Source organism: Scomber japonicus, chromosome 13 (genome assembly GCF_027409825.1).
Source record: "Scomber japonicus isolate fScoJap1 chromosome 13, fScoJap1.pri, whole genome shotgun sequence".
Taxonomy (NCBI): domain Eukaryota; kingdom Metazoa; phylum Chordata; class Actinopteri; order Scombriformes; family Scombridae; genus Scomber; species Scomber japonicus.
In genome coordinates, this window is record NC_070590.1 from 8,779,335 (window position 1) to 8,806,626 (window position 27,292).

General features: G+C 38.1%; 1 protein-coding gene across 1 annotated transcript in view; it reads left to right on the forward strand.

The window, feature by feature from the left end:
* LOC128371316 (polypeptide N-acetylgalactosaminyltransferase 10-like) overlaps positions 1 to 9,758 on the forward strand; it is an 84,343-nt gene extending 74,585 nt beyond the window's left edge. The window contains exons 9-12 of the mRNA XM_053331599.1: positions 1,852 to 2,073; positions 3,966 to 4,082; positions 7,442 to 7,591; positions 8,689 to 9,758. Coding sequence (XP_053187574.1) covers positions 1,852 to 2,073; positions 3,966 to 4,082; positions 7,442 to 7,591; positions 8,689 to 8,853 — 654 coding nt within the window. The 3' untranslated portion in view covers positions 8,854 to 9,758. The remainder of the gene's footprint in view (positions 1 to 1,851; positions 2,074 to 3,965; positions 4,083 to 7,441; positions 7,592 to 8,688) is intronic.
* The last annotated feature ends 17,534 nt before the right edge of the window (positions 9,759 to 27,292 follow it).

The window sequence follows — 27,292 nt, forward strand, 5'->3', positions numbered from 1 at the left end:
CTTTAAGTTTCCTTTTTTAAATGTTTTATTACCAAAGAGTTTCTTCTCCACCAGATGCCCTTTTCTGCCTGTTTAAACCTGGATTGAGTGGGAAGTTGGACAGATAAAAAGTCCCAGACTTTATTTAAGGGCCACTTGAGAAACTGTTGCTTTCTATATTGATTCTCGTGGAAACTGTGTGCTCAGGTGAATTATAACTCCAGTTATGTTATTCAGAGCTTGCAGTTGTCTTTTAGTTCGATTTATTTTTCATGCAGCCTCAGTGTGCAAGCCGCTCTGCTTGACAGACTGAATGTTTGTGTTTTTGTCCGCAGCAGTATATGCTGGTTTATTTTGCTGTGTGCTCATTGTGCACTTATTTTAGTTGTTGTCCCAGCTAATCAACTCCCAGCCTGCCCCTGTGTCTTGCCACTTGTTCCTTATTGTGTCCTTACTTTAGAATGTATTTAAGTGCTTGTTTTCAGTTAAGGCTTGTTGGATCCTTTGTTCAATGAAACTCAGTTTTGCATTACCGGCACATAACCTTCAGTGCCTGCTGCCCGCTGTCTCTTGCTCCGCTCCACAAAACACATTCGCTACAGGGGCTGAAACATTGTATTTTCATTATTGATCAATCTACTAATTATATTCTTGGTTAATCATTTAAGTTACAACATATCCCATAACAACAATTCATTTGAGCCCAAGACAATGTTTTCAAATTTCTTGATTTGTCAGACCAGCAGTCCGAAACTGAAGATATTCAGTTTATAGCAGCAAATCATCACATTAGAATAGTGAAAACTACGGTGAATCTTCAGCATATTTGTTTAAAGAAGAGACTGAAACAATTCAAATGTCTTCTTTTGTCGAAGAAACAGTCTAAAGCCCAAAGAAATCATCAAAGAAGATAAAGAAAACAATTAAAATGTGGGCATTTTTTCTTTAAGAAAAATTACTAAAAGTAATTATTTGATCATCAAAATAGTGATAAAAATTATACATTTTCTTCTGATTGAATAATTGATTAATCGAGTTATCGTTGCAACTCTAATTTACTATCTGCTTCCTCCAAGACTTCATTGAAGCTAATCAAATGTTCCCACTGAGTGAAATATTCAAACTGAGGACAGCATTTTTTAATTTCAGTCATTTGCTTCAATGTTTTTTTCATGGCTCGCCTCCCGGGACATGATGACAGCTTCCTGTGTGATGACTGGCTGCCTTTCTACTGAGCAGCTTTGATCATTTTGTCTTGTGGGATCAATCAAAACATTGAGTATGGCAGGATGTAAAGATGATGGCTTAGTCCGTGTTGCCATGAATACAGGATGTCCAGAAATACTAAGATCCATCAACAAGCCAGTTGACTTTAAGACTTTGAAGTTCAAGTGGCTTTTACAGTTTGACACAGGATTTTCATTTTGCATCATCCATACGGGATTTTCAGTGTTCAAACTCTATTGTTTCTGCACCCTGTCTGTGCTCTCCTCACCAAACAGCAGGAAGTCTTCATGTTAATATTTCATGATGGAAGAAATGAAATAAACATACAACTACAATCATCTGCTTCTCATTTAAAGAGTGAATAAGCATGACTGCTAAATAGTTAATTCAGTCTACCTTCACTGATTCTGCACACGAATCCCTGTTGAACCTCACCAGACCATATTCAACACAATGAACATCTTTTTTTCTTACTTTACTTATTTCCTAGCATTACAAAAATATATGCACAGGTATAAAAATATTGTGACTGTTCGGTATCTGCACTTCTTAGTATTCGTTGGTTGTACTTTTGTTAAAACAAGACGGCATCATTATTCTCTGCAAATGTGGAATGAAAACAGGAAGTCTCACTTTTGATTTCAGAACCTGAAACGTGTGGCGGAGGTGTGGATGGATGAGTACGCTGAATACATCTACCAGCGTCGGCCGGAGTATCGCCACCTGTCCGCAGGAGACATGGTGGTGCAGAAGGAGCTGAGGAGCCGCTTAAACTGCAAGAGCTTCAAGTGGTTCATGAACGAGGTGGCCTGGGATCTGCCCAAACACTACCCACCGGTGGAGCCCCCTGCTGCTGCGTGGGGAGAGGTACAGTCTGCTCTCATACCCAAAAGACCGAAATCTTAATAGAATTATAGAAAGCTAGATCAATCTGAAATGCCCAAAATGAAAAGGTTTTTTCTTTTGCTTTTATAGAGCCAAAGAATGAAAGTGTGTCAGATTTGAACCCATAATATCATGACTACCTGACAATACTCTTTAGACATCTGAGCCGCTAGAACTCACATGGTCTGTGGTATTTTTTTCTGACAGCTGGTAGTTAAAGTTCATGCTTGGAAGAAATTGCCTCCAAGGCTTTATTTCAATCCTTTGAAATATACTGTAGTTTTCTTATCTTGTGTTAGAGACACATTTACACAAGTGGAACATGTAAGCTGAGCCCATTTGATTAATGACAACTAGGTTCAGATCACAACGTTCAATCAGATGTGTATTTGCCACGTGTTTTTGTGCTTCTACTGCGGGTCAGTGGGCTATGTAGTTAAATAGTTTCTTTATTTGTCTGTTTTAATTGTGTTTGTTGCTGAAATACGATTAGGAGTACAAAGCCGTTAAGGGGATCTTTACGAAGGCTTGACGAGTTTAAATTTCTCCTTATTTTGTAAAGAGTGGCCCAGAGGTTATACACTGGAAAAATGGAAGAAAAGTGGCACTGCTGAAAATTGCATGTTTTGGTTGATGCCACATGTGAGTTTAGAGATGCAAAAAGATGAAAGGAGGGAAATTAATAAAAAATAGGGAGGGAGGGAGAGCAGGAGAGAGAAAATTGAAAAGATCATTACAAAGTGATGGTTACAGAGCTCTCTGCTCAGCAACACAACACAAGATTAAAAAGCAGGAGTGCAGAAGTTTTATTTTTCTCTCAGGTCCCTCCTCAATATGACTTATATATGACTTTTAATTTCACAGCTCCCATCCAGCATGATATGACTGATGCAGCCAGCTTATTGTTACTGACCTTGATATTATGTTTATACAATCTTGCAAAAGCAGTTTAAAAATGTCACCAAAAATCTCCCACTGACTTTTCATAAGTCAGTCATAAGAAGACTTTTCAATCACTGATCATTTTGTTGAACTGATAATGTTTAACCAATATTTCCTGATCTACATTGTTCCTCATATGGAGTGAAGATTGTACAGGCACACAGATCCAGAAGTGTTGTCTCTACAACCAATATTCTTAGTTCAGCAACAGGAAAACAATTTGATTTGCACTCCTTTTTTTTCCAGACTTGCGGGACACACATTAAAACAGCCCGGCATCAACTCTTATTTAATGGTACTTTATGCAAATTAGATGAACTGTGACTGAGTGTATTTGTTTCAGGCTATACCTTAAGTAATTAAGAAATTGCAATATCACAAGTCTGCACTCTTGATGATAAATATGCGACAGGCTTAGTAAATATCCTCCTTTACAGATCAAAACTTGTTGTTTTTTTTTTTTAAATAACTGTCCTTTTTATTAAGACCTAAAAACACTGAAAAAACTGAATTTACTGAATTGTCAAGATATGATATACAGCTATTAATTGTTTTTCAGTTGAAATTAATTTTAAAAAAGCATCAAACTAAGAACAGGTTCATAAATAACAATTTATTTAAAGTAATACAGGAAACTGTCAAGAAAATGAAGGCTCAAATAATAATATCTGTTGTACCAGGCTGCTGTCTGGATTCATGCTCTGATTGAAAGGAGAGAATTTAATGTGAGCCAGAGTGTGATTGGCATGTTTTTGCCTTTTGAAATGAACAAAGCTAAGGAGATGAGTCAAGAACTTGAATCTGCAGATTTTGTGCCTAATACCCTTTTGTGATTGTGGTTTAATAAAAACCTCTAGTTACAGCTAAAGACTGTCACGTTGACAGCTGATTATCCCAGTAACACATAACTGTTATGCATGTTTGTGCTGTAGGTTCGTAACGTGGGCAACAACCTGTGTATGGAGACTAAACACTTTGTATCGGGGAGTCCCATCCGCCTGGAGAGCTGTGTGAAGGGAAGGGGCGAGGTGAGCTGGAGCCACGGACAGGTGAGCAACGAAAACCTAAAACAAAAAGACACTTCAGGCTTGATTTTTTTTTTTTTTTTTAATCATGGAATTGAGTCTAAATTAAACACATAAGACAGAACTTGACAACCGAGGTCCAAGACAAACAGGACAATATTCAACATGCACAAAACATGCACAAATAAAACTTAAAGTCACTAAAAATACATATAACAAAAACATGTTACTTTAAATATTAAAATTAACCAGACTTAATTTAGTTTAATTATTTTGAATAGTTGATAACTTTAGTGAATGAGTAGATCAAGCACTGCTTTCTTTTATAAATATTAAAGGGAGACTTCAGGGTTATATTTGGGGTATTTGAGTTCTGTGCACTGTTTACATGCTAGAGGTCCACTCACACCTTAGTACAGTATGTGATTTATCCAGTCTAATCTGGTTCAGGTTGTGTCCTGTTTATCTGCTGCTGCCCTCAAGTCTACATGAATATGTTTAATGCCCGAGTGGATCAGAAGGGATTTGCTATCAGCTCTGATCATTAGATGTGATGTGTTGTTATCACCATCAGAGAAACAGCTTTTTGAAGCAGAAGGAGGATGTGAAATGTGAATTGCAGGAAAAACTGACATTTGTTGCTTCTTTTTTTTCTCTGTCACTGCTGTTCATTGACTGGTTGCTCATCACGTTGCTGCCAGTGTTGATGTTCTCTCTCTGTTCAGGTCTTTTTGTTTTTACTATTTCATGCGTGTGTAATTCAGGTAGCTTTTTGACAAGTCAGTTTTAGATTGGGTCCAAAATTTTAGCCTTTCGTCTCTCAGGCTGACGTGTTTGACATTTTTGGAGGATCAATCTGAATGCCTCAAGGCTTAAAATTCAACATTTACTCTAATGGTTCAAAAGGTTAAATTAAAAAATATTTCAGTAAGATTAGAGTTGAACAGCAAGGACACTTTAACCAGAAATCTGTCTGTTTGGGAGTTGAACCAGCAGTTGTTTTCTTTTGGTTAAGGGACAGACTTTTAAATCACTAAGCCACCCTTGAGATTCACCATTGTTGATAGATTGTCTCCTTAGTAATTGTATTTCCTCTGCTAAACACACATAAATGTCAAATGAACTTTCATAGACACACAAGCAGCACACACACACACAAACCGGCAGCTTCATTATCTTTGCATTGTTTGAAAGGAGTCCGTTTGCTCTCACATGTCACAGCGAGCATCTTTAAGCCGAGCTCATAATACAACCTTAATGGATTGAATGTCCCCTTTTGTTTCCACAGCTGAAATACTGCGCCTCAGAGCCCTGACAGTTTAATTGCTTTAATCTGAAGATGCATTGTAGTTTAATCTGTGTCACAGTTGCCATCTGTATTCAGCGCCAGCGAGATATGGATTTGCTGCAGATCACAGGAGGCCGTCTGGCAGCTGTCCTTGTCAGGGCTTTTTGATTTGGTACAAGACGAGCGGCGGAACTCATTTAGGAAGTCTTTGTGAGCTGGAGCGACGGCCATTTCTACAACGCTGATGGGCGAGACTTTAAAGATGTCCCTACTATTGTAATTTTTTATTTTTAGATAACAGAAAACTCGGAAGATTTTATTTAACCAATGCAGAAAAAGCACACAAACTCGTCTTAGTGTAATCGAGACACATTTGCGCACATAGAACGTGTAATCTGAGCTTGTTTGGCTTCACGGAACTAAATACAAAAACTGTATTTTAGTACTTATTTAAAACTGTGATCCTACTCCCATCATGTCATTTTAAGTGTCAATCTTTTAAATTATTGTTATTACTTTAAATATTTTGGGGGGGGGCGGGGGTTTCGAAACAAATCAGTACTGACTACTTAGTTCATCATTTTTTCATGCAACATTGAGATCAACAGATATGCACTGCGACAAATAATTAGGTTTTTAGAAAAAGAGATGAACATTAAGGACACCATCGATCAAAGTGTCATCAAAGACTCTCCTGAGTGTGGTGAGTCATCAGTGTTTCAGCAGCTTTTAGATAAATAGATGTGAATGATCAGAGAGCTGAAGATGATGCTGAGCAATGAATCTGCACACACAGGACAGGGAGAACATATAACATGCTATATACAGTATAGTGTTATAGTATAGTACATGTATCGCACTTTTATTGTTTGTGTGTTTTGTAATATGCACACAACTTTATGCCTGAGCTAAAATATTAATCCTAATTGATTTATTTGTGTTTTTCTGGGTCTGTGATGAGAACAAGAGACATGACCACATGACAAAAGCACAGATGTCTAACAAAATAAATCAAAAATGATATTATGATATCACAGCTTTTAAAGGAACAATATCAGAACTCAAAATGCTGAACTGGAAACTTTTCATCCCTACTTCATTTTTCACCATATTACCCACATCTCTCCATCCAGGATCTCACCCAAATTCTGCCCTTTTTTTTTTCTCCCTGTTTTTCAGTGCAAATTTGGTTTACATTTCAGTCCAGTTTCTCTGACAGAGATTAAGACAAGATTCTGTGAGAAAAAACTCTTGACTAGACTCGATCCCTCTCTGGGAAATCGGCCCATAATGTACAATACAAACAGTACAAGTGACTGGTTATTGTCCATTCTTGTTTTGGAACATGATAATTGATGGTTATTTCAGTATCTGCAGTGGGTCAGTGTGTTGTCTGTGATCACTCAGTCATGAAGTTTATGCTCCTTTAGCTTTTAGCTGGTCTTCAGGTTTGTCATCATCTTAATACAATCAGTTATTATGGCTGCAAACATCGCGTCAGCCATCTTTATAATCTACTATAATCACAGCCCAGAAAATCATATGCTTTGTAAGATGGCTAATTTGCCTAGAAATAATCATCATCCTTCACAAGTCATAATGAACGTGTTTTTTTTTTTTACTCAGATTCTAATTCAAGAGGTTTATAGTCCTCCACTGGAAGCAGAAACATGAACAATTATGCTTAATGAGTGATTTGAATAGCCAGTATCACAATTGCAATACTCACGCCAATGATGAGTGTAAAGGCCACAATAACACTCATACATTATTTCAGCCAGATGATCCTTGACTTTTCTTTTTTCCAACTTTAGAAACATTGAGAAAAAGCTTTTCCTGTTCAGCCAATAAAACATAGTGCTAGTCACAAATCCAAGATCAAAGGGGAATTGGCAAATAAAATTAATGTATCAAGAATAAGGAGTGTCTTTTTTTCTTATAAAAACTACTAGCAGGTGTATTCTTAACAGGCTATAATTGCTACACTTTTCACTGTTCAGCCTTCTCTGTAATCCTATTTCCTTACTTCAAGAAATGTTTTTTAACAGGAACTAAAGAAGAATGTGTCATTAGAGATTTGTCGTGTTCCCTGCAGGTGTTCACATTGGGATGGAGAGAGGACGTCCGGGTGGGCGACCCCATACACACTAAAAAAGTTTGCTTCGACGCCATCTCACACAACAGCCCCGTCACCCTGTACGACTGTCACGGCATGAAGGGCAACCAGCTGTGGCGCTACAGAAAGGTAGAGTCTCTTCTCTGAACATTTGATTCTCTCCCTCCCCTTTCTCTTCTTACACTACAAAACAACAAAGCTGCATAACATAATTGCTTTTAAATAAATCACTTCAAGGCTACTTAATCATTCAAAGTTTTGCACGTTTGAACAAAATCTACCCTGAAGCTGAAAACTGCACTGGCTGATGTTTGTAGGAACTTATGATGTTGCTGTTTTGCATTTAAGCTCAGTTATTAAAGAAACATGCCACACTGGTAGCCTCATTTGAATTTATGTAACATTCGTGGGATTTAATGCAGTGTCACAAACAAGGTCGTTAGCAGCAGTTGATGTTCGTAAGAAAAAAGATAAGACAGTTGTGATACAGAATAATGTATTCAATTTCCACAAATAAGCATTTTACTGCAAGAGAGGAAGTATTTTCTTGCTGCTGTTGAATAAATCTGATGTCGGAGTCATAGTGAGTCAGTCAGCTATTACTTACACCTACAAACAGTAAACGCTCATCTCATGCATGCTGCGACAAAATACATCAATGATTTTAAAAAGTGACTATTAGACCTGCAACAATTAGTTCATTAAACGGACAGAAAACTAATCAACTGTTAAGATAATTGAGTCCTCTTTTTTTTTTTTTTTGCAAAAAAACTCAAAATTGGCTAGTTCCGACCTCTGCCATGTGACGATTTTATGGTTTTCTTTTTCATCTGTAATGGAAAACTGTGATTTTAAACTGCTGGTCAGAAAAAAAAAATTTGAAGACAGCAATTTGAACCTTGGGAATTCATATAGGACATTTCACTATTTTCTGACATTTCATCAACAAAATGCCTAATAATGTGTTGTTCATTTACTGGGAAAAAAGTATAATTAAACCAGAATTAGAGTCAGTAAGAATTAGAATCAATAAAATTATGTTGAGTTACCTTGTCGAAAATTAAACCCACTCCAGAAACGATCAATATGCAGATATTGTTCATTTCAAAAGTTTAACCGGTGGACACATAATGTCTCCTACTATGCTTCACTGTAAAGTCCATTCTCAGCTAAGAATAAAATAATTTTAACCATTCTTCCTTTCCCCCCTTCTTTCCATCCTCCAGGATAAGAGTCTGTATCACCCCATCAGTAACAGCTGTATCGACAGCAGCCCAAATGAGCGGCGAATCTTCATGAACACGTGTGACCCCTCCTCCCTGAGCCAGCAGTGGCTGTTTGAGAGAACCAACGCCACCGTGCTGGAGCACTTCAACCAGGGCGCCAACTGAGGCCCTACAACGTCCAAGAGAAAAGACTCGAGATGCACGCAGACGTGGATCTGCTGCTGCTGCTGCTGTGAAATGGGGTATTACATTTACTCTGGTTCCCCGTTTAACCTGACACTGAGGTGACAGCTGTTTCTCTTTGGGCTGCTCAGAGTGAGGCAGGATGGGATACCGCGGGGGAAGTTGGTTAAACACATCAGTTAGAGGAATGACTGGGTTGATCTTTGATTGATGGGTTTGAGTTTAAAAGTGACTTTGTGTGTGAGATGTATTCATTCTGTCACAGCATTGCTGCGGCAGTGGGTCTGCCTCACTTCCTGATTTTATTTGATTGGTTATCTGTTATTCCTCAACTCTCTTTTCCCCAATCCTTTGTTTTTATTTCAATTTTTTTTGCCTTTATTTATTAGTGTTTCCCTTTATGTTCTTTGGTTTCTGTTTGTTTTTTCTGTGTTTCCTTTCTCTGTCTGTCTGCCTTTATCCTCCGTCTCCATCTCTTTCCACCTACTGTCTCTCCTGGTCCGCCTCTCCCTGCGTGTCCGTCTCTATCTGCCTGCATGACTGCACCTTTTCCCACCTTCTCCATTCACCCTCTCAAATCCCCTTATGTCTCTCCAGCACTGACAACCTCCCAGGGGTGGGTGGTGGGATGTGGGGGGGACACTGCTGCTGAGCCAAAGTCATCCTGACACCTGGGTGAAGCCAGGCAGAACCACTCTGAAAATCACCTGGTGAATTGATTCTCCTTTACGACCCTCATTCACCCTCCGTTCCCTTTACTGTGTCCATTCCCTCTTGGCCTGCGGTTTCTCCTCAGCTGCTCTCCTCCACTCTGTGGCCGATGTGGGCAGAGCTGCTTCATATGTAGCAAATGGAAGCTGACGAAGAAAAGCGTAATAGATATTTATTTTTTTCTTGCGTTCTCTACTTTCCTTTTGTCTCTGTGTAAGCAGTATCTAACACCAGGGTTTGTGTGATTAACTAACTCTGGCTAAGGGCTTCTTGTTTTTCATGGTGGAGGTGGAAGCTGCTGTCACACCTCTTTATTTCTGTGCGCCCTTCGCTGCTCCCCATTCGGCTCTGCCACTCAGTCGCCAGAACGACCTTGTCACAGACAGCTGAGCACGGGGTCACGGCGTAACGCGTAGCAGCGAGTTGACTAGCTTTGTGACTGGCAGGCCAGCAGACATGCAGCAGACCCACCTGATTGGCCAGCTGCTGAGCTGACACATCACTTTAGCGTACAATGTGCGCGGGAGGAGAGAGAAACGGGGGGGGAACAGATTCGCCGAGGTAGCTCTAGGAGTAAAATGTGGAAGTTAAAATGCATAAAGCACTTGTGTAATGATAAACTTGAATGAAATCTTAGTGCCTTGTTGGAAGAGTACTAGTACTAGATTTACAGGAAGTGTATGCGTGTGTGTATGTGTGGTCCAAAGTGTCCAGAGCAGTTTAGGGAACAATTCACTCAATTTAAGGGATAACTTTTCCAGAAAAAACTGGGAATCTTCTCAAAAGTCTCATTTGGAAATGAGTATGGATTGACCTGGACTCCGGTGCAGGACATCGAAGGCATCGCTAGCTTTGTGACTCGTGTTCGGCTTTCTAAATGAACACACATGTAACTGCTGGCTGTGAATAGAGCTAAAGAGACTTTTTTTCCACCATATTTTCTCCTGCCTTGAAAACTGAACCCTAAGAAGACCTTTTTATTATATTTTAATCATGACATGATGCTGTTGTGTTGTTGTTCTTTTCCCACCTGTTCAATCCAAAGTACTTTTATGGGGAAAGGGGAATTATCATTGCTTTTTTTAGTTTTTCCATCCACCTTTCTAGTTCCTTTTTAATGAAATTTTCTTTCATCTTTGATTTGATCCTGTGGTTCAGCTGATGTTGAATTGTGTTTGAATTCCTGTTCGACGTGATGTTTTGGGATGTTCTGCTTTGTCGCTTGCACCAATTCTCTAATCCGATTTTGTGAAGAAGAACAATGTACAGTGTGTGCTATTTTAATCAGCAGTTCCAGGTACTGTGCTCTATTAGATTTCAGCAGTCAGTTGTAGACCAAAAAGAAAAGTCATATCCTCCAAAATACTTACATAACAGCAACAAACGTACATTTTGTCAAAAAAAATCCGGACCGGACTTTCACATTTTGTCCTTATTAACTCAAACTTCAATCTCATATGAACAGTTTTGCTAACAAGGCCTCTTAGTAATCGTAAACATGAATCCTTCACAAAAATACCAAACAGGAGTTCTTACATAGAAAGCTGGTAAGCGCAGCAGTAGCTGTGGTAATGTTTATATTTTAGATTTTTCTAACAATAAGTAGAGAGACTTATCGACATAGTTAGTCATTTAAATCGAAGACTGAAAATTCAGTAGATCTGCTAGATCATTGAGCACTGAAAATGAAAACGCGTAAAGCTCATCAAACATGTCTGATCATTCATCTATTAAAATGTTATAAAGAAATGTATTATTACACACGGATAAATTACAGTGTTGGGTCACCCACAGGATGAATCCTCCTCTACTAAAGCGAAATTGAGAACACATTATTTTAGCAGGTTTATAGTTGGTACTTAAACCCACTACGACACTGAAGATGTTGGACAGTAACAGTTCAAATAAAAAAGATTGATCTGAACTGTCAAGATCCCTCAGACTGAAAGCTGAAATCTGCTGGTAGAAGTATTTTTTTAATGGACTTGGATACTGGCTCGACCGCTATTACACTTGCTAATTATAACGTCATGAAGTCCCTTCAATCAAGTGTCTACTTTGCTTTGCCATCAAGTTTTTACATCTAATTCAAAAGGTGACATCAGAGGAAAAATGTTTATGGAAACAGTAATTGACAGTATATGCATAATGTTTACATCCATGTTTGAAGACTCCATCATAAATGTATCATGTGTGCCCATAATATATGTATATATATATATGGGTTACAAATGCAAATGTCACTCCTCATTCATCACTATTTTCACAATATTTTCATTATTGTCAACTGTCTTAGTCTATAACACAACTCCTGACTTTGCACTCCCGATGAAAGAGCTTAGAGTTTTAAATTCAGTTTCGGGTTTCTCTGTTTCTTTTTCCCCCCGCTCACTTTCAAACTACACACCTGGGCAGCTTGGACGTTGTCAGGTTGTTAAGAGGTGACTGGTTATTGCTGTTTCAGAGCGCTGAGTCACTACTGTAGCAAGGTTTCCTCTACAGGACCAAACAGAGCACGCCTCTGACCTTTTTACACCCTGATTCCAGTTAACTTCCTTTTCTCTGACATGTCGCCATGGTAACAGTGTATAACATCAACAGAGTCCTGTTCAGATCAGTAGTGCAATCTGGGCCTTATAATCATGTGACCTTATGGTGAAGAACTGTTAAATACAAACACTGTAGGCTACTTGGGGACAAAGTGGTGTAGACCGGTGCCTCCTTTCAGCTGAAGATGTTGCCTCGTGTATCCACTTCACTCGTGTATCCACTACATGAGGCAACATCTTCAGCTGAAAAGAGGCACCGGTTGTAATAAAAAAGTGTTATTTACGTGTTGGGAGACGTAGCCATCATAGAAGTCTATTTTCTTCTTTCTTTTATTTCCCACATCCATCCTGCAGAACAGTTCGATAACATCTGGTTTTCCCAGAGTCTGTACATCTCACAGTGAAGCATTTCCACAGGCACAAATACCAACTCCATGACTGTAATGTGATTACTGTCAGCTAAACCTTTGATAAAAAAAGGAGATTAATTCCTCCATGTACTATTCTGAGCAGCTTGTTTGATGATGATGATAATGTAGGTAATGAAACTAAAATGTTTTAGCTTGTTAACCTCTGCTGTAGAGATGGTCCCCTAAACAGGATGCTGTGTGTTCCAGGTGTTTGGCTGCCTTTCCAGGTGTTTATCTATTACAATAAAACAAATTCAGAAGCTAGCATGCAATAATATAACTTTAAACTCCAGTAATCAATTTATTTTAAATGACAGTATATATGAAATGACTGCAAGTAATGCGAAAAGTTGTTGCTTGCAGTGACAAACCCACAGAACATGAAAACTTCACACAACAAACTTTGATGATGAACTGTTCTGTGGGACTGGTTCAGTGGATTTGAAGCAAACTAGAAAGTTGAAGTGTTTATGAACATGTTTGCTATTACTGTATTCAATAGGAAACCCATCCTCTAAGCATCTATTCAGAAGGCCATTTACTTGAGCTTTAGAAAAGAGAAGAAAATCAATTTTCACTGCACAAATGGAACTTGAATGACCTCTGTGGGGACTTTGCCCAAAAGTATTACCCAAGGTATTACTGAGTGTATCCCTGGAAGTGAAGTTTGTTCAATTCAATAAGCTTGTGAAGTTTTTTTTTCTTTCTTTTTTTTTCATCAGAGTACATTTTACCTTTACATTGCACATGTAGAGTATGTTTTTAATACATCAAAGTTCAACTTGGGTCTAGTTAAGAGTCTTTATGGGGACAATTCACATCTGCTGTATCCCATAACATTTATCCACTGTGGTAAAGCATTAAAAACTTGTATCACTGTGTTTTATCTACAAGAAAATATAACTGATACCCATATAAATGTGTAAAAATACACATATTACTTTTAGTATATAAATACTTTTCCACAGTTAATGGGATAAGGTGATTGTAACTGTGCTGCCCTTTTTTTTATTGTGATATGTTTTTTTACGTGGCAGTTGTTTTCACCCCATCATTTTGTGGTCAGACAGAAATTTGGCAAGCAATGTGAAGAAATATTATTTTATAAGAGCAAAGGTTTTTAATGTCCACAGCCAGCATTGGCCCGTCACACAATGTTGTGTACGTGTGTGCAATTTTGATGTGTAGGGAAGTGTAAATTTTTTATCTCATAAAAAAAATCCAATATTTTTTTCTACTGACATTGCAACTGTAAAAGTGTATTTAGATATTTAACGAACTGTACAATTAAACTGGAATTGTATGATATTTTTGCTGAAATTGTAAAATAAAAAGGTTTCTATATTTGGATGAAAAGTTCTCACGTGTTTTTCTTTTACAGTTATTTGAAGTCCAATCAAGAGATTCTTTCTTATTTTTCATCTATAATTGGCGACAAGATTACAGTCCCAGTCTGTTTGTGAGTTGTGTCCATTATAAGCCCTTTTTGCTGTGACTAAGTGCTGCCCGTCAGCCCTCTTGATTTCTCTTTATTTGTCATTCTTGTCAGGTGGGAGAAAACATATACAGTATATGGCTTCACATGTTTATTCAAAAAATGTTGCATGTTACCTCTTACAAAAAAAACTGAAAAAGCTGAGCATTTCTCTGTCTCCAGTTTCCCCTTTTTCATTACTGCCCATTTCATTTGACGAAAGCAACCAAAGCATTTTAGAGCTGTAATTGCAGACTGGCCGTTTACCATGAAAACATACTTCTGAAAACTGCAAATTGTTGTGTTTTTCAACTTCACTTTCACATCTATTGGACATTAATTTGTTTTTCTTTCACCATGATGGAAAATTGGCCAAATACAACCATAAATGCTGGAGCCTCACTTATAAAAGTCGAGCCTTTCAATCACCAAAACCATGTTATGCTTGCATGAGGTTTTTTAAAAAGGTTGTGATGCATTTCTGCTTTTAATTGATGTTTTGAAAGTGCTGATAGGAAACAGAGTTGAGAAGAGGGCTATGACATCCGACAAAGGTCATAATCAAACTGCAAATGTTGCATTTATTGGTGTGTGCCCAGCAGCCTACCAGGCCACCAAAAGATAAATTATTTTGATTACATTATTTCCTGTAAACTTTGGTGCTGCTGTTGTTTGAGTTAGGGTGGACAATGGACTTATGATAGGGTTTATCGATGGGGTTTATCTGCAGCGTAATGAGTATGGAGTGTACTCAAGGCATACAATGATTTGATATTGCACTTTGACAAGGATGGGGGACACATGAAAGACACAATAACAAAAGAATGGTCAAAATACTGGCATCCAAAGCAGAGACATCCTGACTTTTTAGTCATCAGTTTCAACAAAGTGAATCATACTCCTTCAAAAGCCATAGAAGACATTATACAATACAACTGTTTTGACAGACTTAAGAGTGCCCTACATAAATAATTGACTCGTGAAATTGGTGAGCTCTTAAAAATGATTCATAATAGAAATAATCATTGCAGGCCAATAAGTGACCAAGTGCATGTAAAAGTTTCCTGTAATACTGGCCTGAGGGATTAGTCACATGGGACAGTGGCAGATTGCAATAATAGGCTAAACCAACTAACCCAACTAAAACCACATATAAGAACATAATTATATCATCTGCTAAATAATATATCATAGCAAACCTTCCCCGAGACCTTGGCATAGTCAGTTTGAGGGTGAAATTCTCTCAAAGAACAGGGAAAGTACAAATCCAGCCAGACATTATAGTTCTTATGTTTTCAATACTCAATGCTTTGAGCTACCCATTCCAGCACTGAAAAGGTATTGAGGTTCAATATCCAGCCCCGATCAAGACGATGTGTTACTGGTCAACTGTACAAATGAATTTTGATCATTTGATCAAAGTTGATCTTGACAAGAAATTTCAAGAAAAATATGAACAAATTTATGCCCAAAATATTGAAAGAGTTCTCACACTGAGCCTGTTTGTTTGTCCTTTCATGTTGAAAGGGCAAAATATTAGATTAGAGGCTGAGGTGGAAAACTTCCCATCCCCTCCTGTGGCAGGCTGAATAAATGACCAATTTTTTCTTGAGTGGAGAAGCAGGTGCACTATGATGTCTTGATTTGCATGCGATGCCTTTGGCTCAGATGAAAGAGAGAATTACTGAGACTCAGCAGCTCCATATTCAGCAGATTACACTGTACATTCACTAAGAGTGATGACAAGGTCGTGTCAGAAGAAGGGGATGACATCCCACTGCAGCCTGCAAGTCGCTACATCTGCAAAGCGTTGGAGACCAAATCCTAAATCGCTTCATTTTCATTTGTGTCAAAGTTAACTCAAAGTGCAGGAGGTGATTCAAGCCAGACATTTCAACCAAGCAGAGAAAATCACTGACACATTTATCAGGGATAATAAAAAAGTTCTGTAGGTTAACTGTGGTGGCCCTGAGGTGCAATATATAACATTTCGGAAAATACAAATAACATTTAAGAAAACATGACAAAAATCTGTTTTGTTGTCATGTTTTACTCTCAAGGACCACTGCAGTGAACAACACCATCACCAGATCAGCACTGAAAGCCTTGTTAACTAGGCTTCAACATTTGTCATCATGATTATCCACTCACAATACATCTTTAAGGCAGAGCATCAAACCCACAGCTGAAATTCTCTCTGGCAGCATGGGTGAGTAATAAACTAGTGTACTAAAATAGTTTGTAGAAGGTCAGACATGTAATCTTTCTGAAGCTCATAAAAAAAGAGCAGAGGAGAACAGGAAAAAAATAAGCTACGTAACCATTTTCCACCAAACTCTCTTCTTAAAATAGCTTTTTTTCCTGTCTTCTTAATTTCAGCCACACTTGCACCCAGGCTCTAATGATGACAATGTCATTATGTCAATTGGTGCTCCACTTTGGCCCAGAGCAGAGAGACTGATTGCCATGAAATTTGGCACAGATACACATAGTACCCAGAGGACTAATCCTTCCATCTTTGGTGAACCAGTGATTTTTCCTCTAGTGCCATCATGAGGTTGACATTTATGGTGTTGTGTGAAGTTTCTTTTGGACAGATTGCCTTGAATTTTATCCCACTCAAATTCATGTTCCACTCAGGATGATTATTTGATTATTTTCCATCTAGCAGCATCATCAGGTCAAAATACCTTCCAAACTAACAGCACTGCCATCAACTTCAGCTGTACTGGCACAGGCGTTTGTGTTGAGTGCTTATTTGCAAGTGCTAGAGGAGGTTTATGGTCGATCAAAGCCTGTTGGTACAACGTGTTTGAAATTCTTGACACCTACTAAAAAGTTAGAGAAAGGGGAGATGTGATATCATTTAGATATGAGGATAAGGGTGCACATTTTCAGACAGTCTTTTCTGTAAGGTATTCTTGCTGTTGGATTTGATTGTTCATGTGAAAAGTGAGCCTTTCTGCCATCAAAGGAGAGCCAGGAAAGGGCGATGTGCAAGGAAGGTCTCTGGCTGCTTTTTAGAGATCAAATCATGAGTTTAACCCAATTAACCTGCTGTTCTGGAGGTAAAGACAAAGAGGAAACGTGTTCCTCAAACTGTCTGCTGTAAATATTCATTAGATTTGATAGAGACATTTCTTGGTCTAACTTTGTCCTACTGACAGAACATTATAAGTTATGTTTATTAATGCAAGTGAAAGACAAGACAAGTTCAAATCCTGCCTCCTCCTCAAGGAAGAAGTGGGTGTGAATGTCAGATCACTGGTTTCTGAGAGTTACAGAAATAGCCAGACGCAGCCCCCCTTAATCCAACGTTGGAAGAGATTTGGAGAAATCTCAAGCTATCCGACCATCGACAAGCACTTCTCACAGAGTATGACTAAGAATAATCTAAGATGGTGAACATAGCAAACGTTATACCTGCATTTTAGCATGGTTATGTTGTGAGCATGCTACTGAGCTGATGTTGGCATTCATATCAAATCACTGCAATACACAAGGACAGACAACAGCCAGTATAACCACATCCTCACAATTAAATGACCACATACTCTAGGATAATAGTATCATGCACTCCAGAACAACCCATAGTAGTATTTTCCAATATGCTGCCTCTATGAGTACTTTCCAAACCTGGTTACAAATCACTGTTAAAACATAATGATGTTTCATGGTGTGACGATGCTGTGGTTAAGATCTGGTTAGGTTTAGGCACAAAAACCACTTAGTTAGAGTAAGGGAAAGATCATGTTTTAGGTTAAAATGATCACATGAAACATGCTGCGGGTTAAAATGTTAAAATTCCTGGAAGTTGGGCAACCTTCATCGTCATGGTAACAGTAAACACCATGACAATCATAGTTACTGTTTTGAAAGAGCCGTCTTGAGAAACACAATTATAGGAATTTGTCACTTTATATTGACGTCATTTGAACTGAGTCACTTCTCTGGGTCATAATTACCTCAGCCACTGGATTTTGTCAGTCAAAATCTGTCTCAAATTTAACTATGGATCATTTTGCTGGCTGAATTTTCGACCTATATTGTCATTTTTCTTTTAAGGGCAGACTGGCCTATACAGTGCAATGAAAACAAAAAACCTCTATCCTTTAAAATGTCACCACACATCACAAATGCCATTAATTTGACAAAAACACACATTGGCTTTCTCATATTTTCACCAACAGATTGTTTGCAGAGGTTTGTAATTTGTGTGGAGCAGCATCCTATCCGCAACGGAGATGACAGAGCACCAGGTGGACGGAGAGGCAGCTCATTCCAGCCACGACTGTCTCCTCTAAATAACTTCGGCGTGGACGTCTGCTGCCCAGAGCTTTCTAATTTCCTCCCCTTGTCACTTCTTGTTGTAGGTTTTGTATGACTTTAATCGCTTCTGTGACTGATGGCGCAAAAACACACTTTCCCCAAATGTTAATCCCATAATCATTTCCCTTGGCAACCCGCTAACTCTGATAGCTTTCAGGTTTCAGTGATTTATTTGTGGCTGGAGTGATATTGCTTTTGCAAGCCAGCCATTTCTCCAAGTCTCCGGGGATGTCACGTAATGCTCAACTTGTCACAGCGACTCTGAAAGAGGGAGAACATTTTAGTTTGCTATAGAACACTTTATATCCTAGATGTTATTGCAGCTTTCATATAATTACATAATCGCAGTAAAGTGAGAACAGTTGAGCAGTAAATACTAATTAAATTGTGTTTTTTAGCTTCTTTATTTATTGTGTTATTATTGAAATCCTGGTTTTACATTTGTCATTGTGAGCAAACTAAATTGATACTATCAGCAGAGGTTTTTTTTTTTTTTTTTTTCCTGCATAATAGTTTTCCCATTCATATTTATTTCCAGTTAATTAGCAAATAATCAGCATTCCTTCAGACTCATGAGCTGTAACTGGGACAGAGATCACACAATTACATTAGCACAGTGTTCCACTGAAGATATCCATTAAGTTTCTTTATTGCGCTCAGCACCATTATAGAAAGAAAAAGGCAATCCAATTGTCTCCCATAATTCACTAATACCCCTTCCGCCTCCCACCCTTCTCTCTCCCTCTCCCTCTGCCAACAGCTCCCTCCAATTACACAGCAAAATGGAAAGATGTTTCAATGACAGTGTGTCACAGTTTTGGTTGCTCACGCTCTGCGAGGGCAGGGTGTGTTTGACAGATTCAACTGCTGTGTTGTGTGGGGGAAACTTGCTTTGCCTTTTTCAAGATTATTTTGGCCTTTTCTGCCATCGAGGAAGAGACAGGAAAGGGCGATGTGCAAGGAAGGTCTCGGGCTGCTGAGATCAAATCATGAGTTTAACCCAATTAACCTGCTATTCTGGAGGTAAAGACAAAGAGGAAAGAGGAGTGTTCCTCAAACTGTCTGATGTAAATATTCATTAGAGTTGATAGAGACATTTCTTGGCCTAACTTTGTCCTACTGACAGAACATTATAAGTTATGTTTATTAATGCAGTGGATGTTTATTATATACAAAAGACTTTTCACATGCATTCTGTTTACTCTCATACTTTCAATTAATTGGTTCATTGATGAATTGTGATTCCTATTCTCCTTTATGGTCGATCTACAGAGCCCTGAAAGTTAACCCTTGTTTAGTAAGTGATGTGACAGCTCTTACCAGAAATCATTTGACACTATAAGATCTCTGCTGCTACACCCTGAAGACAAAACTGGAGTGGTGCATCACACCATTATGCTAACACGTGTAACAACTGAGAGAAAATCTATAATACTGAACCGGAGAAGGATCCCAGACTGGATGAACACTGTAAACAAACAGCAGGTCACAGTATCGACTGACAAGGGGTCAAAGATCATTGACGAAGAGTTGCTGGGCAGCATCACTAAAGCAGCCATCCACATTTGATGCTAGTGATCAACTTTGAACAGAAACAGCGGTACAATCCACAACTCTCACTTTGGGTGTCTTGATTAATCTACAAAATACATGATCACAGCAAAAGGAGTAGATCTTTATACAACCATCCATATTTCTTCAAATTTGACTCATTAATCTGTGTTTTCAAAAAGCTCAGTTTTCTCATATCTTGTTTGAACAATTTTAATGTTTAACATATTTCCAGTCTGGAAATTTTAAGAGGCCAAACGATCAAAGAAAAATCAAAACCATTTTCTTTTTTTTCAAATTCACAGTCTGAGATGACTAAGCCATCAAGAGCCTGGAAGTTTGAAGCTTCGTTAATTAACTACACTTCTTAAAATCATTAAAAAGTAGTTCCCTTTCATTTTTTCTTTTCATCAACCAATATTTTAGAGAGTTTTTAACCCCACATACTGTATGTTTCAGGATCTGAAAGGCAAATATTGGTAACTATTGGCGTAGTTAAAAAATAATTAGGACTCATTTAGTGCCCCAAAACATATTGTAAATTTACAAGTGACAGAAACTCTGTAGTGTCTGTGGGAATTATGACGTGTGCAAAGGAGGAAATTAGGCTTGGAGCAACAAAGTCTGTGTAGGGAGGAGGTCAAAGTGATGGATAGACTTTTACACAGGAGATTGTTGTTTGTTTCCCAATTCAACATTGTTTTTCTAATTATGACAATGATAGTCTGTAGCCTTAATTCTAACTCATACCACAATGTTTTTTTGTGCCTAAATCTTACCGGACCTTAATCTTAGTGTTGACACTTAATAAAAAAAAGTTTTGGAAGGGACAGACTAATGATGTTGTCCTGCCGATGGTGTCAAATCAGAAAACTGTCAGTCTGGAGAGCCTGGGCCAGTTATTTATTTTATCTTTTAATTAGGATGACTTTCTGAAAATACAATGAAATATACAGTTCCCACAATCAGATGGCTCCTTTGGTATTACAAAGGTCTCTTTATCCTAAATGTATGTGTGATTTTATCTAGACTTCTTGACAATATTAAAGACTTACATTAAAACATAAAAATCAATCTGGTCAAAGCAAGGTTAAACATAACATTTTAGCAGACAACTGGACAAATGAAAACCCTTTGATCATATCTGACATCATAACATAACAGCCCCTTAGTATGCACTGCAAGAAAACTAGAAGAAAAAGCCAGCAGCCTCTGTCTCAGGTTAAATAATGCAAGACAACAAGAAAACAACAGTAACAAATCTAATAAAAAAAGAAATCTACAGACAAAATTATATTGTGTTTGACCTCTCTTCTTCCTCTTCTTCTCTCTCAGCTTGCAGCTCTCTGCTCCACATACTTGTTATCTTGGTCTTGGGTCAGTGAAAGATAATACATCCTCAGCCTGAGAGATAATACATCACTGACCAAACCTTGCTTCAAAACAAACTAACAAGCTCCACGGACAGACAGACAGACAGATGGGTTGGTCCATGAAATTCAAAAAGACACCGAGCTCGAGCCGAATCGTCCTCATCAATTCGTTGTTAGTGAAAGCAACCGCGGAGAGAAAAACAGCAGCACAACATCAGCGTTCAGAAGACAGAAGAAAAACTCTGTCTTTTTTAACTTCAGCAAAGGATTGTGCTCTTCTTAACTGTAGTTCATACACCAATTAAAAATAAATGGAGAAATTGGAGTCCATGCTGCAGATTGCATGTGGTACAGTACATTGCATTTTGCTTTGCTTTCCCTCTGCCATCTGTGTCGTACTGTGTTTTGGTGCTGTTTCAGAGTCCCTTCAGCACATATTTGCACTGATGCATATGCCTTTTAAAAATGTCAAATATTTTCCATCTGTAGATTGTTAATTGCCTCATAATACTAGCTTCTACATGGCTAGAGCTATCAATGAAAAAAGTCAGTAATAAGTGAAAGTGAGAAGAGCAAAACAGAGCTAAAAGAAGAGTGAATATTGGACTTTTATCTGCCATGTGTCCAGAAATACAGTCTCAAATGAATGCAAATGTTTCTCTGTGTCTGATAGCTGTGTAAATATGCACCTGTTTACTAATATGTTTGCCATTTTCTTGTTGCATTGCCTCCTAGTGTCCAAAAATAATCTATTATCTACAGTATGTGTAGAAAAATCTTGACTATGGTGGTCATAAAAAACAGTGTAGAGTCTGGAGGATACACGTTAAACGATAAACGTTGGTCATATTATAAAATCATTAGAGCTTAGTGTGAGGTTGTCCAATGTGATAGAAAATACAGTAACTAAAAATAAAGTTAATTACATAAGGATTATTCAAAATATTATAAAATCACACCAAACCTGGCTTTAAGCAAGCAAGAGGCACCTTGGCCCGTATGTCCATTAATCTTGTGCCTTAATGAAGCATATTCCCAAAATGAATTCAAACATATCACTAAGAACAGTCAAACTGGGGCTTTTCTTGGTTGTTTTTCCAGCTTTGCATGTGTGAATTACTTTCTAAAAATATGTTATCTTCCCTGCCTAGAAAACCATCTTTTTAAAATTCCTCCTTTATGTTCAAAAAACAGTATTGTGATCGAACAAGGTTGCTTACCCTGAAGGCCAAAATGGTAGCGGAAGAGAAGAAAATAAGCTCTCAAACTTGTCTGTGAACAATACAAGTTAGACAGTAAGCCAACCTAACCTCTTGAAATATGACTAAAGGTGCATAGAATTATATGTTAATGTGTCTTCCTAGCAAGCAGAGTTTGAAAGGAATCTCTCTAACCTGTGCCTCCAAAGCAAAGCAAACAAACACTTTACAGTATGAAGTTACTGAATGGCTACATTTTCAATGCAAACATTAATCACAAAATGTTTGAACTTTCCTAAAATTATCTCTGATGCTGCAGTGTAGGCGTTGAGAACTGTGCTGTGCAGGTGACAATGACAAGAAAAGTGAGTTTTATCTTCCAGCATTGATTAAATAAAAGGTCAGGACACTTATTTTTAGAACCATTACACAATATGAAATACTGAATGGATTTATTTTTCAGCTGGTTCTGATTGATGAATAGGCCCCATTGTGATTCTCATTCCGTGGTCATTTTGGCCGGTGATACAAAAAGGGGGATGAGTCTCTAGTGATTTCACATTGATTCTTCTCCTACTTCAACTGCAGCTATGTAGAGAAATGACAACAGCATTCATCATTGTCCTGGCTGCTTAAAACAGCAAAGTGAGGATAAAGTTTTAGGTGGCAGCATGAGAGCATTACTGAATCTGGTTGTGTTCACAGAGCAGAATGTGGTGAAATGTTGTGAAGAGAGCATGACGTCTACATATGCTAATGACTTGAGAAGTGAGTAATCCTTTTCCTCAGCATGAAAGGATTAAGAGGAGACACGACCAGAAACAGGAAGTAGTTTGACATTTAAATAGTGCCTAGAAAGTAAGAGGATGGAGATTTAGCCTACTCTAAGAGCAGCTGCTACTCCAGCAATTTAAGATCAGGTGCTTAATCACTGAACTTTTATACAATGAGCTCAGCTGAGTCCTCAACTTCAAGTAAAATGTCTCCTTCAGTTGGAGATTCTCAGTCATCCTGGTCTTATCACTCTCTGGATTTCATCAATTATAGATGTGTCAAGCTGTCATATGAATTTAAGTTTGGCATTGTATAGACAGCATGTTGTGAAGAGATAACCGTCAGTAAATGAACACTGTGTAAAAATCTTGTTTTTGCAGACATCCAGTGACTCCTCACCTCACTGCAGCGATGTAGACATGTACACCAGGTATATCACTACACTGTCACATCACTGTTGGTGTGATTACATATATAACAAAACACACTTTCTAAGTACACCCATCCACATACAGTGATGCTGAGTGTGGTTAGAGTGCAGTTAAACACTGCCTTTCAGCCTGGTGTTAAGTTACTTTTTAAACACAATTACTGGGCTAAAACTCCTCTTTTATGTTATTTTTCTCATTTCAACACATTTACTGTATTATAAAGCATTCCTCATTATAAGACGTAATATCCCCTTTTCCAATTACTATTTTTGAAAAAAAAAGAATATTTAAAGATACAAGACATTTTCAAGTCCTGTTGAGATAGGTCCCCAAAATACTATTATTCCAAGGAGAAGTTATCATCCTTGAAGCCTTTTCTCTCATAAAAGTGAAATACTTCTAATAAAGGAGAATGTAGATATTTGTGTATCCTCTCTATCAGTCGCACACTCTCACTCTCTCCTGTCAATCTCAAAGTTATTCATTTCATCAGTGAACATTTTTTTCTGTCTGTACTGTCTTTTATAGTCTTTTTGAGCTTCTCAGTAATTGTTGGAACTTTGACAGATGATGCAGGTTATACTGAGCTAAAGAAACACTTTCGCAGCTGGCTGACTCTAAAAGAGAAACTGCAAACGGGCTAGAAGTCACAAGCTAGTCTAGCAACAATAACACTTTGGGCCTGATTTGCTAAAGTTGCGTGTGTAAAAACGTGTGCAAACTTGACAAATGTGAAGCTGATCTACTAACGCAGCGCACTGAGGTTTGCGTCTTGCAACTGTGTAAGATGGTACGTGCTGTCCATTTATTACGTTTGCCATGATGAATATGTAATATGGGGCGTTTCAACCCCAGTGTGCAAAATACGGGGAGGAGAAAATGCTAATATGTCATTTTGCACACGCATTGTGATTTACCAAACTTGAAGGTATTATTTCTGATGCTAACTGCGTCTATAAATAATACATTTGAAGGGCAGGTATTAACCGGCTGCGCACTGCGCACAGATGACTTTTGTCACTGTGGAGAGGAGAAGGAGGCACAATGACAGAATACGTACAGAACGGACTTTTTCCACCTGTGTTATAATTTTGGAGTGGAATATTTTTGATTTTACTAACAGCATTGACTTTGTCGCAAATAATCTCCCATATGTCGGCAAGAGAGTACTAAAAAGTATTATTGTAATGTGATTTTTCAGCATTATACTGTATATGGAAATAAAATGATGTGGTGTCGATGTGTGAATACCAACATGCAACATCATCCAGGCAAAATGTAAAAAAAGATTATATTGATTTAGGGCACAGCCAGTGTCCTCACTTTTTCAAGCGTTCTTTTATCATGTGCTTGAACTCCACAAGGTTCCCTTTGAAATTAGTGATACAGTGATAATAATCTTGCAGATTACTATCACTGGTTTATTATCAGCAGAAGCTATTAAAGCAACTATAAATTGGATTGAAGTGGCAAAAAACCCAGAAGAGCAGAGTGAGGGATGAGCAGACAGGCATATTGCTGAGCAGAGGTGATGAGGGGAGGGATACTAATGGACAGCAGAGAAAATTAGATGTGGGCACAGTGAGAGAGGGGGAGATGAAAAGCTACAGTGATGCACTATGACAATCCTCACAATCCATCCATGCTGCTGTCCAGGGGTTGGAAAGTTTAGGACAGAGTCAGGATTGAGGTTGGTTCGGGTTCAGATCAGATCCAGTTTGAGCTCAGAGATCAAATTCAAGCTGTGCAGCAAAACGGGCAGATGGGCCTTTGAAGATGTAACCAACAAATCATTATGGAATAGTTTAGATGTTTCAACTCTTCTTCTTAAATAGGGTTAGATGAGAAGACGGATAGCACTATAATGTATAGTTAGCGTGTTTGTTCTTAGATGATTAAACAAATTAGATATAACAATAATTAGCAAGCTTTAGAGGTCATGAACTGATTTTGTTATCTTTGCACAGAGCAAGGGTAGCTGTTTCCTCTAGTTTCCAGTCTCTATGCTAACCTAGGCTAACCATCTGCTGGTTCAAGCTACACATTTACCATGCAGACATCAATCTTATTATCTAACCCATGTCAAGAAGGACAAAAAGTCTAACTACCTTTAAAAAAGACATTAATCTCAACAGACACTGGTGTATTTATTTTGGTTTTGCTAGCAGTTTCTTGCTGATTGCATCAACCCACAACTACCATGAGTGTAAATCAAGACCTCCAAATAAAATGACTGAATACATTGACTCTAGAATGACACATTGGAGTATTTTCTAATCTGGTGCCTCTATAGACAGTAATGGACACAGCAACATTGTTTATCTGTGCTTTCCAAAACCCATTACAAATTAATGTTAAATATTAAATAATGATGTTGTATAATGTGACAACTTTGTGGTTAAGCACAGAAATCACTTGAATAGGTTTAGGGAAAGGTCACGGTTTGAGTTAAAATAATGATTTCATTAAGGTTAAAGGTCAGGTTAAAAATAAAGTTAGAAATAGACCCTTCTCAGTTACTTCTTTGTCTATAGCTAAGGTCACAGTTGTGTTGCCCCTCAGATCAGATGATGGATTTGTGTTCAAAATCCCACTCTGACCAAATGGATTAATGGTACAAATTGGATTTCCAAGACATGCAACCTACATGGAAGTTGTTTTTGAATGCCTACGTGCACATTTTTTTTTGAAGCACTGACATGACTAACCCTTGCATCATTCACAAGTGCCATAAATTTAACAGCTTGCCTGAGCCAGCATGAGCACAAAAGACGATACTAAAAAAGAAACAGGGAGCCAGCTTGATTGGTATTCAAGGAGACGCCCCACATTCAGTCACCAACTAGAAGCAGATACCAGAACTGAAGTGCATTTGAGCACAAGTTGAAGGGGAGCAACTGTACAAAAACGGATGTGGCATCTTCTGTTACTGTTGCTCTGCCCACACGTGTTGCTGTCAGTTTATATCAGAGCTAGAAACAGGCTGCGTTGTGATGTAGATGTGAAGAATCATACATAGAAATTAGATATGAGCGGTGACTCTGAACTGAGCATGAAGGCCTGCAGTAGAAATGAAGCTCTACGTCTCTTTACTCTGTCTGGTTGCCTTTATCTATTTCATACTTTATGCACCTGAAATGCTCCTGTGTCTCCATTTCTCTGTCTGATCTCCACCTGTTGCCATCAATTTTTTCTCTCGTTATTTCTCTCTTTTTGGTCTTTCTACTTGTCACTTTTTACTTTTATCTGTCTATTTCACTTCATATCTCCTCTTCTGCATTCTTGCTGTGTTTTACCACATCTCGCTTTCCTTTTGTCTGATTTTCTGCACTTTTCAATTAGTCCTATCATCTGCATGCTACACTGAATTTATAAACTGTACTAAAAAAAGACAACCTGTCCTTATTCCAAAGTCATCAAATGCCAACACTTTGTCACACCCGTCTGTATTGGAGTGCTTTATTGGATGACGTGGCTCAGTTTTACTTGATGCTTAAAAGAATGATTTTATAGTAATATGGTATATTCTTGGAAATATAAAATGCAATGAGCAAATTCACATTTGAGAATCACAGGCTATAAAACACCTTTTCTTAACAGAGATAGTGGTGTGTGGCCCC